This window comes from Macrobrachium rosenbergii, chromosome 50 (assembly GCF_040412425.1).
Source record: "Macrobrachium rosenbergii isolate ZJJX-2024 chromosome 50, ASM4041242v1, whole genome shotgun sequence".
NCBI classification, from domain to species: domain Eukaryota; kingdom Metazoa; phylum Arthropoda; class Malacostraca; order Decapoda; family Palaemonidae; genus Macrobrachium; species Macrobrachium rosenbergii.
This window is the reverse complement of record NC_089790.1, coordinates 7,454,030-7,473,092: the sequence shown is the minus strand read 5'-3', so window position 1 is coordinate 7,473,092 and position 19,063 is coordinate 7,454,030. Positions and strand designations below refer to the sequence as shown.

Here is a 19,063-nt window from a genome sequence, read left to right as displayed (position 1 = left end):
GAAGAGACACTCAAACACCCACTTGGAAATGTCCAATTTCTGGTCATGTACATGATCATGGGAAGGCTGACTCTTGTAAACTCCACTGCAGCCTGGCATCCAATATGAATGGCTGACAGGGCCCTGCACCAGAGATAGTTCATCATAACAAATCATACTCTAGGAAAGGCTCTGCAGAATCCTGCCTTTCACATTAAATGAACAGGAAATAAAGGTAGGTAAATAAACAATATACAGTATTCTTCCAAGTATGAACAATATCATTCTATAAAGAGAACAAACTGTTAGATCAAAGTTCTCATACAGGTGCTTAGTTTTGTAGCTCACTTTCATTCACTAGACTGGCTTGAAGACATTTTGGACTGTCCACAGCTAGGAAGGGCTCTGAAGCAGCTATCACTGAGGATTCTCCTATAAAATATGAGGAACACTAGTTTTTTCTACACAAACCCATCTGCTATATTATGTCAACATTCAAGGTCTTGAATGTTCTCTGACATGCCTTCTTTTGCCTTTCAGACAAAAGATGGAGTGTCTTTATGAATTTACCCTCTGGACACACCAGATGGTACTCTCTCTACAGTGTCTGTAGGCTGGTTATATTAAATTTTTAGGGGCTGGGAGGTGGGCAATCCAAGTACGATTTATAGGTTTTCATGAAAAGAAAACTAGTTTAGTGTTACATACACTGTTTAACCACAACCCCATCATTATGCCCAAAATGCATGCAGGAGGGAGACTGAGAGTTGAGGATGTCAGATTTCTCCTGAGGGTCTGATGGATCCAAGGGAGCACTTGGGTACTACATAAGAATCAGATACCAAGGCTCAAATAATCCTATAGGTTAATTTGAACAGCAGAAAACTCAGTCAGTACATAAAGTTTGTAAGTTGTTAGAAGAGTGCATGTCCACTACCCAATCTAGTGAGGCATAGATGCTCTATGAAAGTCTTTGTCTCTTGAGAATGTGTATGGTAAGAATAAAGTATGGATTAAGAACAGGAAGATGATGATGGCTGTACTGCATATCATGCAGTGACTAATAGCCAAATGAGTGCAAGTACATCCATTTATGTATAACAACTCCAAGATAAAAAGTCTGAAATTTTCATTTGAGGCACTGCTGTTCACTCCATTACATACCAGTGGAATTCAATTATTCTGACTCGGAATAAAATGTCCTCAGTCACCACAGCTCTACTGTGGCCTCGCTATGCTTCAATTGTTGTCTTCAGTCTAAGATTAAACAAAATTTACAGTACATTATATAATAAGGCTTGGTGTTTTAACTGACACATACTGTGTTTAATGCATTATCATCTTAAAGGTAAGATTTTGAGCTTAATTCAATATTAGTTTGTGCACGTGCGTCTGTATGTAAACGAGCATCCTGTTATGAAACACTACACATGTACTGTGGTGGTCCTCCCTCCCTCCCTCTCTCTCTCTTTCTCTCTAGTACAGTATTTTTATCAAAACTTATTTAATGTACTACTATATTATACTTAATATTATACTATATTTTATCAGTCTGTGTATGTGTCTATACATACACAAACATTATGTTACAAAAGACTATCTCTCTCTCTCTCTCTCTCATACTGCATTTTTATTAACATTTATTCAATACTACTGTATATTTTTCAGACAGTATATGTGTACATGAGTATGAGTATACATACTCATTTAGACATACTTCAGACAGTCACATTAATAAAATACGAAACACTACTACAGCAAACAGTAATGTCCTGCACAAGTCCAATGCTACAGCTGTAGATGTTGGTCGTATTACTGAGCTCAGCCACGAAGGACTCTAATTTAATCTTAATAAAATAAAAATGGGTATATGAAAATCAGGTTGCACCTCAAATTGCGACAATAAAGGTAAAAAAAATTGCTCTATAGCCTTGAATGCTTGATGAAAGCACCTTATATTTGTTTTTTACTAAAATGACAATTAGATGCATAAAACTCTACTTTATAAAAACAAAACTCTAAAAGATAAACTCATAAGAAACTTATATTTCCTGTGAATTTATCAGCCTGCAGAAACAACAAAATACAACCTTGCCTTGATCTTTTGTTCAATAATATTTACTAAATTCATTTCCTTACAAGAAATAGTGCAAAAATTTTTTTAAATAAAGTCTCACCTTTAATCAATTAAAAATATCTGATTTTAATAAAAAAAAATCCTAAACTCCAAAAGATTGGAAATTTTACAAATTCTTGACTACCGTAATTTACCAAGAATTACTATGACTGCTCAGAATACAAGACAAGGATTTTGACAACATAAATGTTGGCAACCTGAGTGTAATGGATTGGGATAAGATTACTTATTGAAGTCCCTATCTGAAAATAGGTTACATAAATAAAAAGACCATGCTCATTAGTACACTAGCTGTTTCCACCGCTATCAGTCCCTCTTACATGTGCATTGTTGCCTAACGCACAACATGATTAGGTAGCAATGAATGCTAGATATATATATATGTAAAAGACTATCTAAAATACAGAATGCTACTTGATTTCATAGGTTTAAAATAAATAAATCTATATGGACAGTGAAAGACTTCTATAATATGAATCATCATGCACGTTATGCTTTGGAAAACAAACTTTAAGAGAATGTCCATATGAACACTCTTTTGCGGAGTTTATTTACAAATTTTAAGCCTACCTGAGAAAAACTGACATTTGTGGTAGTTAAAGAATTCTTTTTATGAATTTTTGTATGCACTTTGAACAGATATGAGAAAAACTACTTTGACATTCCATACAGAAAAATGGCTTCAAATTTGGATTCTGTGGTAAAAGTCTACTTGACAATGAAACATATTAAATGGCCTCTATTGGAAATGAAGTTTCATGTGCCTTCTGAGACAACTTGACTGTGAAAAACTACTCTGACATTCTTTGCAAGTATAAGGTTTCTCTCCTGTATGAATATACATGTGTGTTTTGACACTACTTGAATGAGTAAAACTTTTTTGACATTCGGGACAAGTGAAAGGCTTCTCTCCAGTATGACTTCTCATGTGTCTTCGGAGGTGGCTGGAAAGAGAAAAACTACTTGGACACTCAGTACAAGAAAACGGTTTCTCTCCAGTATGAGTTCTCATGTGTGTTTTCAGATGGCTTGAGTTAGAAAAGCTACTTGGACATTCAGTGCATTGGAATGGCTTCTCTCCAGTATGGGTTCTCATGTGGAGTTTGAGATGGCTGGACATAGCAAACCTACTTTGACACTCAGGGCAACTGAAGGGTTTCTCCCCAGTATGAGTTCTCATGTGTATTTTGAGGCTGCTTGCTCGAGCATAACTATTTGGGCATATAGTGCAAACAAACGGCCTCTCTCCAGTATGAGTTCTCATGTGTATTTTGAGATTATCTGCATGAGAGAAACTGCTTTGACATTCTTGGCAAGTGAAAGGTTTCTCCCCAGTATGAGTTCTCATATGTATTTTTAGACTATCTGCATGCTTGAAGCTACTCTGACATTCATTGCAAACAAATGGCCTCTCTCCAGTATGGGTTCTCATGTGTCGCTGGAGACTATATGAATTACAAAAACGATTTTGACATTCACTGCAAGTGAATGGCTTCTCTCCTGTATGAGTTCTCATATGTCTTTTCAGATGACTTGAGAGAGAAAAGGTACTTTGACATTCTGAACATGTAAATGGTCTTTCTCCAGTATGGATTCTCATGTGGCTTTTCAGATGGCCTGAGTGAGAAAAAGTACTTTGACATTCTGAACATGAGTACGGTCTCTCTCCAGTATGAAGTCTCATGTGGGCTTTGAGATTACCTAAGCTAGAAAAAGTACTCTGACATTCATCACACGTTACTCTGTTTTGCTTTTTATTATTTTCTTGTGAAAACTGTGCCACTTCATTACAATCAGTTTTGTCACTTTCACCAGCCAATTTCTCGTCAAATGATTTCCCAAAAGATGTAAATGGTATAGGAGAGAGCTCTGTATGCAATAATGTATCTGCTTTTTCAATTATTTTTGTTCCACTTTCTTTATCTTCATCACAACTTAATGGATCACCTTCCACCTTTATGGATTTACATGAGGATTTAACATCAATACAATCAACATCAATAAATTCTGGTTCTGTCTTGATTTCCACATGTGGTTCTACAAATAAAGAGCCATCATCTGTGAAAGCAGTTTCATCATCATCCAAGTTCTCCTTTTCTTGTTTGATTGAAGAGATTAGTAATGGATATTCAGCTTCCATTTTCAAGGAATGTTCAAAGCACAAAACTGAACTCTACTTAGCTATCTGTCCTAAACAATTCAGCTTACTCCCAGATAAATTTAAAGGAAGCAAAATTAACCATTACGCTACATACAATACAGTTCTGGACAACACAACAACACTTTTGTAAGGAATTACATTCTCTTGTCATTTAAGCACATCATTTCCTGCTTTAATAGTTTACATTAAATTTTTAATATAAAAACCCAACAACTGATTTAGAATTTACAAATTATGATAAAATTTTCACAACAAATATGTTTAAAATTTTTTACTGGTTAAATAGCCATCACCAAATCTAACATTTAAAAGTGTTTACTAACTTTAACAAAGTTATTTAACAGTCATTAGACAGACTGTACGCAGTAATTACTTATTGCGATCACTGATACTTGACAAGTATCTTTTCAGAATAACTTTTCCTGCATTTGCTTTCAACATGAGAAACATATTACACATCAACAACTAGAATATTCACAAACTTCCATCTCCATACAGCAGTTTAAGGTAATTTGCAAACAGATCATAAGTGTTTCTAAGACCTCTATGCTCTAGAAGACGGTTGCCAAAACCACTATCTCGCTTCCCTCTCAACTGTGTCCGGTACGCTAATTCTGGTCAAATGGAAGAGAGGAGAAATTTGTTTTACTGGCTCACAAAATACTGTAAAAACTTACACAAACTGTAATTTGTTTTCTGAAAATGCATTACAGTACTATTATAACAATGGTATAACACACAAGTAACTATACTTGCATTTCAAAGCACTGCGTAGCACAATATCAGTAATGCCTTATCTAATACAAATTTGGTTACAATATCCATACTACAAAGACTGAATTATTCAACAGTTCATACATACAGTATCCATCTAAATACACCTCCCCTTTTAAATATACATAAATATAAATACAGTATATGCATTATATACATACTGTACATACATAATATACTGTACAGTATAGTATATATATATATATATATATATATATATATATATATATATATATATATGTAAAGGTGTGTATATATATATATATATATATATATATATATATATGTGTGTGTGTGTGTGTGTGTGTGTAATAAAATAGTAGTACTTCAACTTACAAGAAGCTTTGGGGATCTGGCTTTCTTTTAAGTAATAAAAACCATATATTACAGCTTGCATATTTGAATATTTGCTAGATATCTTTGTTAACAGCAATTCCATACAATTCCTAACTTAACTAACCTGTACTTTGCATTTAACATTCAAGTGATTTATCTTACAATGTACTGTATCACATAAAATGACAGCATTGCAAAAAACAATCATAACGTAGCTGAAATCCTTAAGCTGAGGTGTTACTTTACATAATGTAATGCTATCTGCTGAACACAGTTTTTACACTTTAATTTGTTAAAAATGGAAGTGCTACTCTTCATTCACATGACAATCACATACTCAATTTTTTAAAAATGGAGGTGTTACTCTTTATTCATATGACAATCACACACTCAAAATTCTGAGATATTTGATTAAATCAAGGGTAACTGCATCCACATAAGTCTGGCACCTGTATTTCAGAACTTGCAGTCATACAACTGCAAACACTGTTTATCAAATATATCAAAAGACCCTTACACAAATTTTTTAATTATTTTATTTAATTCTGTAAGCAAGTGCTCTGAAATTCTAAGATCTGTGATTTGAAGAAGTGTAATTGCATTGTATGTGTATTACACAATAGGAAGTAATTTTTATTTGACAATATAAAAAACGCTTTGTGAATTTGTTAAGAGATTGCACCAAGCTTCTTTGCTTCATTGTGCAAGCACATGCTCTGAAATTATAAATGAGGCGCAGCTGCTTCAGACTACCATCTCCACGCCACTTGCTTCATTACCTACCAACAGAATTCAGTGATTCTGACTTGGACTAAAATGCCTTGTCACCATAGCTGCACTGGGGCCTCACTATGCTTCAGTCGTCTTCAAGGTTTGATTACATAAAATTTACCGTACATAATCTAAAATGTTTTGTTTTTTCAATTGACATGTATACTGTATTTAATGTACTGTTGTTTTATACTTCTGTTGTTTTATACTTTGTCAACTTCAGCTAAGATATCCACTTCATGTAATATTAATGTGTAAGTGTGTCTATACATAAACAAGAACCACATAAGAAAATGTTATGGACACACTCTCTCTCTCTCTCACAATTTTTATTGATGTTTGTTTAATGTGGTACAGTATCATACTTAATACAATTATGTAGCTACATTATTTTTCAAGCTGTGTAGGTGCACATGTGTATGATAACTTATAAATAATGCACGTACCTTCTTCAAATAATTTACCTTTCATGCATATCATACCAAAACTTTATAAAGGCCCCACTAAACTCAGTGAATTGTATTAATCAAGAGATTATTACAGTATGCCTAATTTAATTTCTTATATATTTTTTAACATAACTGATATTGATAATAACTGGATTCATACTATGTTATTAAATGATGATCTTTTCAATGCATTGTTGCTTTATATAATAAAATACATTCACTCCAATTTGGAAATATGCTGTAAAAATAACAAAATTACTATTAGTAAAATTAACTTAATTGATATACTGAAATTCTTTATTAACAATATCAAATTTGATAAAACTTATACCCAAAAAACAGATAGTCTTATGAATGCTGATTACACCCATAACATTGCAATTTGTATTGGCATCTTCATGAATCAAAATTCTTAAATATCAATCCCTTTGAACGCAAACTTAAATATAAAATTCCACATAGGTATACAGATGATATATCATCAAATAACCTAGATATATATACTGTAATTTGATTTTAATTCAATAAACAGTAATGCAGAGTATTGAATGTTTTGAATAAAACAGGATCCTTATTAGACATTCATATTAAAATGATTAATAACACAGTAAATTTACAACTAAAGTTTGTGATGACATTAGAAACTTAAATTTTCAAATACTTGGACTGCCTGCCTTGTACTCTAATACGTAACATGATTTATGAAGTCATTTGCTCACAGTGCTCTAGATTTGCAAGTATTTGTATGGGTGGTGAAGATTTTAGTTACAATTTATCAACTTCTTGTTAATAAACTGACTGATAAATTTCCAACAGGGGTGCTTAAGGGACTATAAATAAAATTGAATGTTTGAAGTCTTATACTGTCAGTAAATATAATTTCAGTAATGTTAAATTGCGTGCTCAAGCTTTCTATAATATCTAAAATCCTCTTTTTCCAGTACTTTATGCATTTTGTACATGCAGATATGTTTATAAATATACAGTACTGTACTGTATATATTTACATAGCTGCCTAACTGTCATGACTAATAATATACAGTACATATGAAATTACATTTTGTATCCTAATGCCTCAGTATGGTGGATATGATATTGGTAAACTGTTTATATTATATGCTCATAAATAAAATTTAACTATTATATAATAATTTTCTGGGCATACATTGTAATTTTATATTACGGGTGCTACAAGTAGTTAAAGAATGCCATTGTGTTTTACCTAGTGGGTAGCAACAGTGAACACAAAGACAGATGGTACTAATGTATATACCTCTATATACAGTACATGCAACTCTTGTACATTTGTTGGCCATCACTGACTTTACTTTTACTTTTGTTTAATTTTTATACTTATAATTTCTATATTAAACTACTACCTGGACCAAAGTCCAAGTGAACATGCATTGTTAATAACTTGCATGTTTTTTCTTCCATTGTGTAGTTCCTCGTTGGGCAATCGGTAGAGTTGTTGCCTAGCACTCGCTAGGCCCAAGTTTGAGTTTCCAGCCAGCCAATGAAGAATTAGAGGAATTTATTTCTGGTAATAGAAATTCATTTCTCGCTATAATGTGGTTCAGATTCCACGATAAGCTATAGGTCCCGTTGCTAGGTAACCAATTGATTCTTAGCCATGTAAAATAAGTCTAATCCTTCGGGCCAGCCCTAGGAGAGCTGTTAATCAGCTCAGTGTTCTGGTTAAACTAAGATATACTTAACTTTTTTCTTCCACTGTGCTTTTGTTAATGCTCTTAATTTATTCAAATTATTTATCTTATCACTTGCAATATTCACTGATCTACCCTTCTTGACAAACATATAACTGTACATATATTGTATAACAAAAAATTTTATATATATTTATTATTGCTGCCTGTATTTACCCTCTGAGTAATATAAGTAGATACAATAATTGATAATAAAAGAACTGTTGACATATACTTGTATACATGCACCTCTCATAAGTTACTGTAGTCTTTCAGTCTCTGTACTTTTTCAACTCTCTCTGTACCTCTAAAAATTTCTGATAAACTTATACAACCACATGCGATGCATGTACTAGTAATGGTTGTGTACACTTAAAAGTACATTTTAAACTATGACCTTGTCCAAAGTCCAGGTGTACATGCACTGGTTGTGGCTTACATGTTTTGTTACTTACAAGATTTTGTTCCTGCTAGTTATCGTAATTTTTATGCTCTCTTCAGTTTTGTTTGATGAAATAATTTCCCATACCTCTTGAATTTTTTTAGTAATCAATGATTTCATATATTTTACCATTTAATTCATTTGATGGGATTTGCTGACTTTACCTCCTACATTTTCCCCCTCCTAAAATTTATGTAAAGGATTTACACGAACCACATGTTGGTTATGTACACACGAAAATACATTTTTAAACTATGAGCTGGTCCAAAGTCCAGGTGTACATGTATTGCTTGTGACCTGTATGTTTTGGTGCTTGTAAGCTTTTCCTGTCAGTGATTTTATTAGCATATATTTTTGTTACATTCAGTTTACCTTATCAAAATGCTTGACCTTATTTCCTTAAATTTTCATTTACCTTTCCTTTTTCTATGTAGCAAACACTGTATACTTTACTCGACTTAAATAAATTACTTGAACTTTTATAGCAATTTTCATGTCACATTCACAAGTCTTCTGATGATAAATAGAACATATTCTACAGTAAACATCAATACCCAGAAGATAAAGGTAGTCCTGTTGAACCCAGCCATGAAAGACCCAGGTTTAATTGTATCCCAAGAAAAAAAGGGTTTTATGTAAAAATCAGCTTGCACTTAAAAGTATGACAGTGGTCATGAAAAACTGCTCTGAAGCCTCAATGTTTGATGAAAGCACCCTATTATTTCTTTGATCAAAGTAAGAATAAATGGCATAAAAACAAAACTCTAAAATATAAGAACATGGGAAAATTATACTTTCCATGAATGTACCAGGCTATATAAAGAAGAAAAGAGACAAGCTTGCCTTGGTCTTATTTTGTTCACTAATATTTATTAAATTCACTACATACAGATACAGTGCACAAGAAATTTATAATAGTCTCTCGGGATTAATCAATTACAAACACCTATTTTAAAAATTCCTAGACCCCAAAAGATTGGAACTTTACAAATGCTTGACTAATTTATTAAGTATTACTATGACTGCTCAGAATACAAGAAACAAATTTTGACAACATAAATGTTGGCAACCTGAGTGTAATGGATTAGGATCACCTTATCTAATTTAAGTCCATATTCTAATTTAGGTTACAAAAATAAAAAGATAATGCTCATAGCACACTAGCTGTTTCCACTAGTATAATGCACTTTCAGTGCACTGCTGCCTAACTCACATTATGATTAGGAACCGAGTACTAGATATATAATTAGTACTCTCATATGTCTTCTGACAATATCTAAAATGAGGGATACTATGTGTTTTAATTCATTTTTAAAATAAATACTTCTATACAGCAAATAATTGGGTTCTCTCTCCCTCATATAAATCATCATGCATTAACACTAACTGCTTCGAAAACTTACTTCAAGATTATGTACATATGAACACCCTCTTCAATAAGTTTATATGTAAATTTTGTGCCTACGGAGAAAAACTGATAACATTCTATGATAATTAAATAATTATTTTCATTTTGTGTGTATTTTAAATACATTTTAAAAAAATGCCTTGACATGGTATACAGAAAAACAGGTTTTGAGTTGACCTTAGAGAGAAAAACTTCTTGGCACTATAAACCAGTTGGATGGCCTCTACTGAAAATGTAGTTTCATATGCCTTCTGAGACAACTTGACTGTGAAAAACTACTCTGACATTCATTGCATGTATAAGGTTTCTCTCCTGTATGAGTATACATGTGTGTTTTGAGACTACCTGAATGAGTAAAACTTTTTTGACACTCGGGACATGTGAAAGGCTTCTCTCCAGTATGACTTCTCATGTGTCTTCGGAGGTGGCTGGAGAGAGAAAAACTACTTGGACATTCAGTGCAGGAAAATGGTTTCTCTCCTGTGTGAGTCCTCATGTGTGTTTTCAGATGGCTTGAGATAGTAAAGCTACTTGGACATTCAGTGCACTTGAATGGCTTTTCTCCAGTATGGGTTCTCATGTGAATTTTGAGGTGACTGGACAGAGCAAACCTACTTCGACACTCAGGGCAAGTGAAGGGTTTCTCCCCAGTATGAGTTCTCATGTGTATTTTCAGGCTGCTTGCTCGAGAATAACTATTTGGGCATACAGTGCAAACAAACGGCCTCTCTCCAGTATGAGTTCTCATGTGTATTTTGAGATTGTCTGCATGAGAAAAACTTTTCTGACATTCCTGGCAAGTAAAAGGTTTCTCCCCAGTATGAGTTCTCATGTGTATTCTTAGACTATCTGCATGAGAAAAGCTGCTCTGACATTCACTGCAAACGAATGGCCTCTCTCCAGTATGAGTTCTCATGTGTCGCTGGAGACTATACAAATGACAAAAACTGCTTTGACATTCATTGCAGGTGAATGGCCTCTCTCCTGTATGAGTTCTCATATGTCTTTTCAGATGGCTTGAGAGATAAAAAGTACTTTGACATTCTGAACAAGTAAATGGTCTTTCTCCAGTATGGATTCTCATGTGGGTTTTTAGATGGCTTGAGTGAGCAAAAGTACTTTGGCATTCTGAGCAAGAGTATGGTCTCTCTCCAGTATGGACTCTCATGTGGGTTCTGAGATGACCTAAGTCAGAAAAAGTACTCTGACATTCATCACAAGTTACCCTGTTTTGCCTTTTTTTATTTTCTTGTGAAAATTTTGCCACTGCTTTGCTATTATTTTTGTCACTTTCACCAGCCAATTTCTCATCAACTGGTTTCCCAAAAGATGTAAATGGTATAGGAGAGTACTCTGTGACAGTTGCATGCAATGGTGTCTCTCCTTCAATTGTTTTTGTTCCGCTTTCTTTATCTTCATCACAGCCTAATGGATCACCTTCTACCTTTATAGATTTACATGAAGACTTAATATCAATATTATTAACATCAATAAATTCTGGTTCTGTCTTGATTTCTACATGTGGTTCTAAAAATGAAGCGCCATCGACTGTGAAAGCAGTTTCATCATCATCCAAGCTCTCCTTTTCTTGTTTGATTGAAGAGATTAGTAATGGGTCTCCAGCTTCCATTTTCAAGGAATGTTCAAGGCACAAAACTGAACCCTACTTTGCTACCTGTCCTAAATATTTCAGTTTATACTGCCAGATAAATTTAAAGGAAGCAAAATTAACCACTACATAAAATACAATTCTGAACAACACAACAACACTTTGTAATGAATTACATTCTCTTGTCATTTAAGCACTACATCTCCTGATTTAATGGCCTGTATTCAAGTTTTTACTGTACATACACAAATAAGCACTTCTCTTTTCTGTCCTGCTTTTAATTGTCTCACTTTAAATATTATAAAAAGCTATATTCAACCACCAAAGGCAACTAATTTAGAACTTATAAAATAACATTTAACCTTTTATGAAAATTTGTTTTACACAATTTTCCAGATTAAGTAATTCTCATAACAAATATCCAAATTGTTTTCTAACTTTAACAATGTTATTTAACAGTAAATGTACCACTCAACAATTCATACTCATTATCAGACCATACACAGTAATTACTCGGCGTGATCACTGATATTTGACAAGTATCTTTTCAGAATATGCTTTCCTGCATTCACTCTTACCATAATAAACAAAATACACATTAACAACAAAACTGTTCACAAACGTCCATATCTATACAGTACTTTATGGTAATTTGATAAAAAAAAGTCATATGTCTGTTCCTAAGACCTCTATGCTCTAGAAGACGGTTGCCAAAACCACTATCTTGCTTCCCTCTCAACTGTGCCTCGTAGGCTATTCTGGTCAGATGGAAGAGAGGAGAAATTGGTTTACTGGCTCACAAAATACTGTAAAAAAACATACATAAAATTCATTTACAAAAAGGGCATTACTACTCTAACAATATATAATACACATGAATACTGTAACTACTTGTACCTCAAAGCACTGTATAACATTAGTAATACCTTAATCAATAACAAATTTGTATCAGTACTCAAACTCCAAGACCAATTTATTTAACAGTGCATACAATCAGTATAGATATAGACACACTGCCTCCTTGTAACCATACAAAAACATAAATATATGCAAACACTGAAGTCAATGGCTTTATTTGAAGAGGAAAAAAAGTAGTATAGACTGTTTTAAATTCTAAATAAAAAGATATTCTCTGCATATAAATAAATAAATAAATAAATAAATCAATATATATATAATGTGAAACATAATTGGAACGAACAAAATTGTAAAAATACAAAAGGCAAGATAATTAATTTCAATTAAGTAAACCAAGAACATTAACAAAAGTAACAAAGACACAGAAGACTTAACTGACTTATGTAGGTCTGAACTTTGGACCATTTGGTAATTAAATTTTGCAGGCACAAAACCTTCACTCCTTCATACATTGTATTTAGCTTTTGAGTTTCTTTTTACAGATACTAAAACCGTACAAAAATAACGTTAATCTTATTACAGTAATAGCAATTTTGTTACTTTTATAACACATTTCTAATTCAGCCAATATATTTATTACAAAAAGCAACAATGCATTTAATGTGATCACCATGTAGTAACAAGTATATCAATGTCTTTATTAATGAAACTGACTGAGCTTGTTACATATCTATGCTAAGTAGCATTTTCATGAAATTCTGGTATGGTATATATTAAGGGTAAATTATATGAAGATATCACTTTAAATTATAAAAGTATCTTTATTAACAATTTAATAATAATTTTTAGATCAATGCTGCACCTCTCATGGTTATTACTAGTTTCTATTTCCAAGATTAAAACTTTAGCATAATATTTTTCACATTTAAATCCAAAGTTACTATTAGCCTTATGTACAAGTAATCTCGCAAATTTATTTTGGATATCCCTGATTAATCTTATTCAAATGATGGAACATGCTGAGTTATTTAAAATATTATTAATTTTATCCTCAATATTTTGGAACATGCCGAGTTATTTAAAATATTATTAATTTTATCCTCAATATTTTCTATTAATTTCATTTTCAATTCTATAAACTGCCCAATATTTATACAAGTTAGTTAACAAAATGAAAATTTAAAAAACTGGAGGTTAAATATAAGAAATTATTTAAGACTTTGTTAGAATACAATTTTCAGAAGTTTAATTAAATAAAGTTATGTGATTGTGCTTTTGTTATGTGTAAGTCCGGCCTGCATGTGTATATGTCCATGCATACATTGCGTTAAGGTAAACTACACCTTTGTATGTGTGCATATGCATCACATACACTTTGCACTTGGTGTGCACTTGCTTGCCTTTCTCTCTCTCTCTCTCTCACAAATTTCTTTACAAAGAACAACTCAGAGAAAGAAAGAAAAAGGCTAGTAAATGCCAAGTTCTTTATAAATAAAAAAAAAAGATTTAGAGAGAGAGAGTATTGGTGTGTTTGTTATTTGTTGTATCAATGTGTGAATCTAAGCACTCTTCCACTATCATCGGAGTTGTATGAGCACAGAATAATGTTTGGGTCAAGATGTTATGGATTATTAATAATAAAACTGTGAAAAATAGTTAACTGTTTATTGGTCATGAACGATGAAATGACAGTCCCAAATGAATCAATGGCATTTTAGAAGGATTTCTCTCATGCAACTGATAAATTCAAATAACTGACGACCCTTTGGTAGATAGAGTTTGAAACATTGATGCTACCAGTTTATCCAGTGCTTAAAAAAACTTTCCCATTAAAAATGTGGGATTTTGTACTGTATTTGCAAATATAAAAGGACATACAAATTTGTATATTGTATAACTGTCTTCTTTCTTAACCTAAAATTTTATATTTTTTAAAGAAACTTCCTCATATATTCGATAAACTAAAACGGATTAAATTTTCCACATTTTGAATTTCTTGAGTATGTTGATATTTTGTACCATACATGCAATGTTTACAGTAAGTTGTGGATGTTTTCAACATTTTGAAAAGTAACATTTTCAAAATGTGAAGATAAGTCATGAGGCAGCATGTGCTAATACTGAAGTTGGCAAAGCTTTCAAAGAAGAACTGTACCAGATACAGTATATGTTAAATAAAATTTTGGCCAGAACAAACATTTCAAGTTGATGAAAAGAGAATGTTCTCAAAGTACCTGCTTGTGTATACCAACATTCATTACGGAGACAAGAATGCAATAATTTATGATAGTCATAGACCACATTATGGTACTTTTGGCTATAAATGTTGCATATTTAAAACAACCATTTCCTTATCTGTCACTTCAAGAACCACCATACTCAATAACGTGAGCAAATATTTCCTTCTCATTTATCATCACCCCTAGATGAGGAAAGCTTTGAAGACATGAGAACTGTTTGAAGACAGGGTTATTCATTGTTTTATTCCACAGGTGAAAGAATGTTGTCAGAGCAATATAAATACACCCATAGTGCTCGTCTTCATTTTAGATAATGTTCCTGAACATCCACAGCATCTTGGAAACATGAATCCCTATGTAGAGGTCTTGGAACCTGCATCATGATGTAGAGGTAGATTTTTTGCTACCATACAATAATGCTCATCCAATCAATGTGCAACAGCTGTGTTTATAGCATAAATTAACAAAACACGCTTGATTTGGCTGCCAAAACAACTAAAAGCTGCTAAATGCAAGGAGAATTTTATTACCAGGAACATCACAGCAACATAAAAAGAAGTCCAATGGTAATTAGGAACACAGCATGTTCTAAAGTTTTGAAGCCATTTATCAGCATCTTCAGTCTTCAAGAAAGAATCTACTGTTGAGGGAATAAATCAGACTTACTCAACCAGGAGCCAGCTAGAACTGAAAATGCATAAGGATCTTCAGGAAAGAAGTAAAAAGCAGAGGCACAAAAGGTGGATGTCATTCCAGACCCATCAAAAAAGTCACAATCAAAAAATTAGCAGAAGCACTTGCTTATTTAAGTAGCATTTTTTAAAACGATGTAAAAATTAGACAATTACCAGAGATTTGCGCAGTCTGAAAGACAAATACAGGATACTCTTGCTTGCAACAAAGGAATTTATAATGAAAAGACATAACCTGTCAAGTCAGAATCTTGTGCCTATTCCAGAACCATCATCAAATGTCTAGAACCCATTGCCTCCTATGAGCAACATTCATAAATGAGAACCCTTAGAAAAAAAATCAGTAATCTTGTCATTGTAACCTTCCTCCTATTACCTCTCTGCAATTAACCTTCAATCTACAAGTCAAAGCATTTGTAAGACTCACTACACTTTTGGGTGACCAACCACATTAATAAAAGATATCTGTACAACATTCTCCACAAAATGATCCAAGTCATCAAGTCAAAGCATTGTCAAATTTCATATTTTGGCACTGTGCCCTACATTAAATGACATGATAAGTACACCTTCATTCATTTGCTTTTCAAATACAGCACTGTACTCAGTTACAGTACTTGATGATGCCCTTATTGGTGGCATTAGTTACTCACTAATTTTTTAATCATATTTTGATATAGGATTCAACTTACAATAGGTTCATCATAACAATCCCATTGTAATCAGAACAACTGTATGTACAGCATACAGTTACCCACTGCAAACGAAGCATAATTCTATGTCAGGCATTGGTTTCTTCAGCGTAGAAACATATTCCTTATCTATCTATATAAAAATTTTCTTAAAATTACTAATGAACTGGTATATGCATAATTACTAAACTTACCTTATTCCTTCATAAATTTCAAAGGTTACTGTTCCTCGAGTTGTCTAAGCTTCAAAATTCCATGTTTTCAAGGACTTGATGATGACACCAGCTAAACACCAACAATTACCTGTAAGGAAATAAACATCATTACATATGCAAATACTCGGTGTATGTTAAGGATCCAACAAGTCTTGACAATATATATTTTTCAAGTAATTTATATTTTTTCTAGGTATACAAACTAAGGACAGTAAGAATACTGGCATCACTGCCCCTTCATGTCAGAAAAGACAGTTAGAAGGACAACATGGGGGCCAAGACCCACCCCTCCCCAGGCAAGGTTAGGTCACAGCATCCAAGGTTGCATTTGAATAAGGTAAGTCTGATTAAGTCTTATTCCCTCTGAAATGCCAACTAGGGAGTCAGGAGATGGGTATGTGTGAGAAAGCCAACAGTGAATACGGGGCCAAACCTAACCTTTCATAGTGCCATATCCTGACCTAACCAGACCTTATCTTCCTAACCTAACTTAGGGCGCCATGCTCTGACCGGGAGGAGGATATTAGGCCTGGGGCGAGTGTAGAACGATAGGAACAGGTTCTACATATAAAATCAAATCTAACCTTTCCCAGAATGCCGTGTCCTGACCTAACCAGACCTTACTCTCCTAACCTTGCTTAGAGTGCCGTGCCCTAGCCTCACCGGGGGGCTTTGCCCTCCTGGACCCCCCAACCAAGTATCACAAAACAGGCTATAGGTAAGGCCTGATCCCATCGTTCTGCAAACTACCCTTTGGCCTACAGTTGTCCTGACTGCTCTGCATTTGCTCCGAACAATATTTAATTCTGATGATATACAAAAACAGTACTAAATCATATATAAACTAATCATTCTACACCAACACAAATCGATCTTATTGCTGTACCACATACAATTAGGCTAGGGCTACGGCATGCACGCTACCATGCTCTGGCCATATCTACATAAATTGCCTTTCATACATAACGCTTCGAACAAGCAATTACGCCACTGTTAAATAATATTGCAAGACGATACTAATCACTCGCCCCAATGCAAGACAGACAAGCCTATAAACTACTGACATAGAGAAAAGTGACAACTGTTTAGGCTGCGATAAAACCAATAAACCTATTAAATATTGACCATTTCTTACCAAGAACAGTGGTGAAACCACATTAGCTTTCAACCAAGTCAAGACTGTGTAGATAAAAACACGACAGTAATACATTAATCAACTCATTCTGATGTGAACTGGGTTTCGAAAAGCGGCAGCAGACATAAACAAGAGTCCCACCTTTATTTCCGTGTCGTATCACAGTTCCATTTCTCTCAGATATTTGTATTAATCCGTAATTTTGCTTTCTTATAATTTTAAATATATTATATTTTGTGAAAATATTTAATATTTGTCATTCCAATAAGTACTAAATTATGTATAAACTAATTACTGTACACCAACACAATTCGATTTTATTGCGGTACCACATCCACCCTTATGCAGGGAAAGTTTACAAAAAAAAATTGTAAATATTAACATGAAAGATAATGCATTGTAAACATATTTAAGCAGGCAACCGATAAGTATCGGGTTATAAAAATTATAAAAGAAAATACAATAATTATGGGCACAGCTGAAACACCTTTAGAAAAATAATTGAGATGATATAGAGAACTGTGCACTGGGGAAACTAAAGAAAAAGTATCCTGACCTGGCCGATGAAGGCTCCCTCACGGGAGTGGATTTTCTGACAAATTTTGGACTAGTGAGCCACTATTGACGGAAAAGCTGAAGCCTCACATGTTCGTAATTTTGCAGTCAAAGACACATCTTACTTTATGTGGTTAGCATGAAGAGCAATAAAAATCAAGTAAACGCAATGGAAGAGTGATTAATCTTAAATAGTAGCGTTAAAGTATATTCATATATATTAGGAACAGCATTTTCTATTAATGACTTGAATATGAGTAAATATATTTAAGAATAAGCTATGAGAATAGCCTGTAGGCTGCCTTGCTCTTGCCACATCTAGTTCTGTCACTACAGCATAACGTTTAAAATGTTAAAGATACGAATGAAAGTTCTACCTGTGAAGTAAGGAATCTCTCTCTCTCTCTCTCTCTCTCTCTCTCTCTCCAGTGAATGAGATTTAGTTATTTAATTTTATTACTCTTTACTGTTTGTTTAACGATTTTTTAGTATTAAATTGTGTTCTACTTTTGTCTTCCGCCAGTTTTTTCAGTTCGGCTTGACATCCAGTTGCACCAAATATTTGTGAGTAAATATCTTTAAGCAGTTCCATTTTTAATAAAAAAAAAAATTCGCCGTCACTACTATTTATTATTGTTAATTATTATTAAAAGTGTATAATTTTATATTTTATTTAATATATAATTAAAAATATTTATATAATGAACAATTTATAGCTTAGGACAATAGTTATTCATAAAAAAGGCTGGATTATGATAAATGCTTTTTAATGTTTTAAATTTAATTAATTTTAGCAATGTTTCTATTATAATTGAATTAAATTTAATATGATGAGTAATAATAATATGTCTGTTACCTATGTTCTATGTGACCTTGATAAAATTTCTCATATTTTACGTAAAAT

At 33.1% G+C, this 19,063-nt stretch overlaps 1 protein-coding gene across 5 annotated transcripts in view; it reads right to left on the bottom strand.

Moving 5' to 3' along the window:
• Nucleotides 1-17,758, bottom strand: part of LOC136832570 (gastrula zinc finger protein XlCGF57.1-like) — a 28,072-nt gene extending 10,314 nt beyond the window's left edge. The window contains exons 1-3 of one of the 5 annotated variants that reach the window (XM_067093635.1): nt 17,605-17,758; nt 16,449-16,557; nt 1,904-4,891 (exon numbers count right to left, since the gene is read on the bottom strand). In XM_067093635.1, the coding sequence (XP_066949736.1) occupies nt 2,856-4,256 (1,401 nt within the window). In that variant the 5' untranslated portion in view covers nt 4,257-4,891; nt 16,449-16,557; nt 17,605-17,758 and the 3' untranslated portion in view covers nt 1,904-2,855. Of the gene's footprint in view, nt 1-1,903; nt 4,892-9,608; nt 12,579-16,448; nt 16,558-17,604 lie in introns of those variants that run through there. The other 4 variants (XM_067093633.1, XM_067093632.1, XM_067093634.1 and 1 more) reach the window with 4 other exon arrangements.
• Between the last annotated feature and the right edge of the window lie 1,305 nt (nt 17,759-19,063).